A 1,958-nucleotide genomic window follows, 5' to 3' on the forward strand; every position below is an offset into this window, starting at 1 on the left:
TCAACAAGTTAGATGCAAATTCACTAGGAAAAGATAGGAAAGATGCTCACGCATCACAACACCAAACTTAAACTGTTGCTTGTCCTCAAGCAACCAAAAACTAATATAAGCTTAGGATGTGAATTTGCATGAGAATGAGAGTTCGATTAAGCTCATGTCTCTTCTTATAGTGGGGTTTACAACTGCAATCCTGAATAGTTTTGGCATCTCACTTTATCCTTTGAAGTTCAGAATGATTGGCATCCATAGGAACTCAGAATCCAGATAGTGTTATTGATTCTCCCAGTTCAGTATGTTGATTCTTGAACCACTACAACAAATAAGGCTTTTTGCAACGGTCAAAAACCGTTGCCGTAGATTGAAAAACCGTTCCCAAAACTTTAGGCAACGCTTTGGCAACGGTTTTTGACCTGTGGTATATGCGGCCGTTGCCAATGCTCAAAGGCAACGGTTTTTTACCTAAGGCAACGGTAACAGAAAAATCGTTGCCACAGTTAGTGGCATAGACAACGGTTTTAACGGAAAATTTTAAACAACAGTTTTCATCCGTTACTCAATAAGCAACGGTTTTAAACCGTTCCTATTAATATGACAACGGTTTAAAACCGTAACTGAATAGGCAACGGTTTTAAACTGTTGTAATTTTATTATTCACAAAGCCAACGGTTTTAAAGCGTTGCCATTGATGTCATTTTTTTTGCAACAGTTTTAATACCATTGCCATTTTATAGTTGTCTTTGACAACGGTTTTAACACCATTGCTTTTTGTGACTTTTGACGACGGTTTTTTGTAAGATATATTCTTTATTTACAATAGTTTTCTCATTAATGAAATTAGTTCCAACTTATTTTTTTAATTTAGTGTCAATAAATAACCTAAACTATTTGAATCAAATTACTAAAGAAAACTTATTGAACATTTACCATCAAATTTGACTTATAAAAATTGTTGTAAGATCTACAATCGCAATATATCATCATTGTAAAATAATACTAGTCTAGGTCATAACTGCTTTTACTTATATCATCATCATTTTTCAAAACACCATAATAGTATACCCTAAGGTTGACAATTTCTTCATTTTTCTTCAAAAAAGTTGGTGTGGTAACTCTTCCATCACATCGCACTTCCCCGGCCTTCTCTTTCCCAAATATAGATTGGAAAGCTCTAATTGCTGATTCTTTAGACTTTTCATTCTCAGCTTGCAGATGTGCCTATATTAATTTGAAAAAAAATAAGAATAATTAAAAAAATAACTACACAATTGGACTAAAAACATATATCATTTGACAACATCAAAGTAAATAGTAGAAATTAAAAATAATATCAGGAGTCTTTAACTCAACTGTAAACGTAAAAGTAACAACAATCGATGGACAAATTGCCAAGAGACAAGAAATCTATAACCTATTTTAAATCAACCCCAAAGCTAGCTCAAAGGCGAAGAATGTCTCACATTTATAAACCACCAAGAAACCTCATTTTTTAATGATGTTGGATTTGTAATGCTGGCAATGTTCATTACCTCACAAAAGTCACCAGAAATCTGCTTAGATTTTGCTTGTAAAGTCGTATGGTACTCACGCAACAAGCACTGGTCAAGAGTTTAAAATCTACCCTCTCGTATCTGCATCAGTTAGACGGTTTACATTATAGTAAGCAGCTTTTTGTATGGAAGGAAGAAAGCATAGTAATCAAGAACTCAAATGAGTTTTGACAAGAAAAAGAAACTCACTGATCTCAGGAAACCTTCAAGCTCAATGGCAAAGCTTCTTTAAGTCTATTTAGGGTAGAAATGCACCATGCATCATTTGTTTCACTTGCCACTCTTTCTTAATGGAAATTTAAGTAATTAGATGGAAAAAAAACCATAAAATGTTACCAGAAAGTTAAGCCACTCACAATAGATAGATGTTAATCCAGACTAGCTGGTACAAATAGAGTTAAAGATAAGAGA

General features: G+C 33.6%; 1 protein-coding gene across 1 annotated transcript in view; it reads right to left on the reverse strand.

Moving 5' to 3' along the window:
- The window catches only part of LOC107608191, a 1,706-nt gene continuing 1,274 nt past the window's right edge, over positions 1,527-1,958 (reverse strand). The window contains exons 2-3 of the mRNA XM_016310060.2: positions 1,751-1,834; positions 1,527-1,628 (exon numbers count right to left, since the gene is read on the reverse strand). Of these exons, the coding sequence (XP_016165546.1) occupies positions 1,608-1,628; positions 1,751-1,834 (105 nt within the window). The 3' untranslated portion in view covers positions 1,527-1,607. The remainder of the gene's footprint in view (positions 1,629-1,750; positions 1,835-1,958) is intronic.

Source organism: Arachis ipaensis, chromosome B07 (genome assembly GCF_000816755.2).
Source record: "Arachis ipaensis cultivar K30076 chromosome B07, Araip1.1, whole genome shotgun sequence".
Classification (NCBI taxonomy): Eukaryota; Viridiplantae; Streptophyta; class Magnoliopsida; order Fabales; family Fabaceae; genus Arachis; species Arachis ipaensis.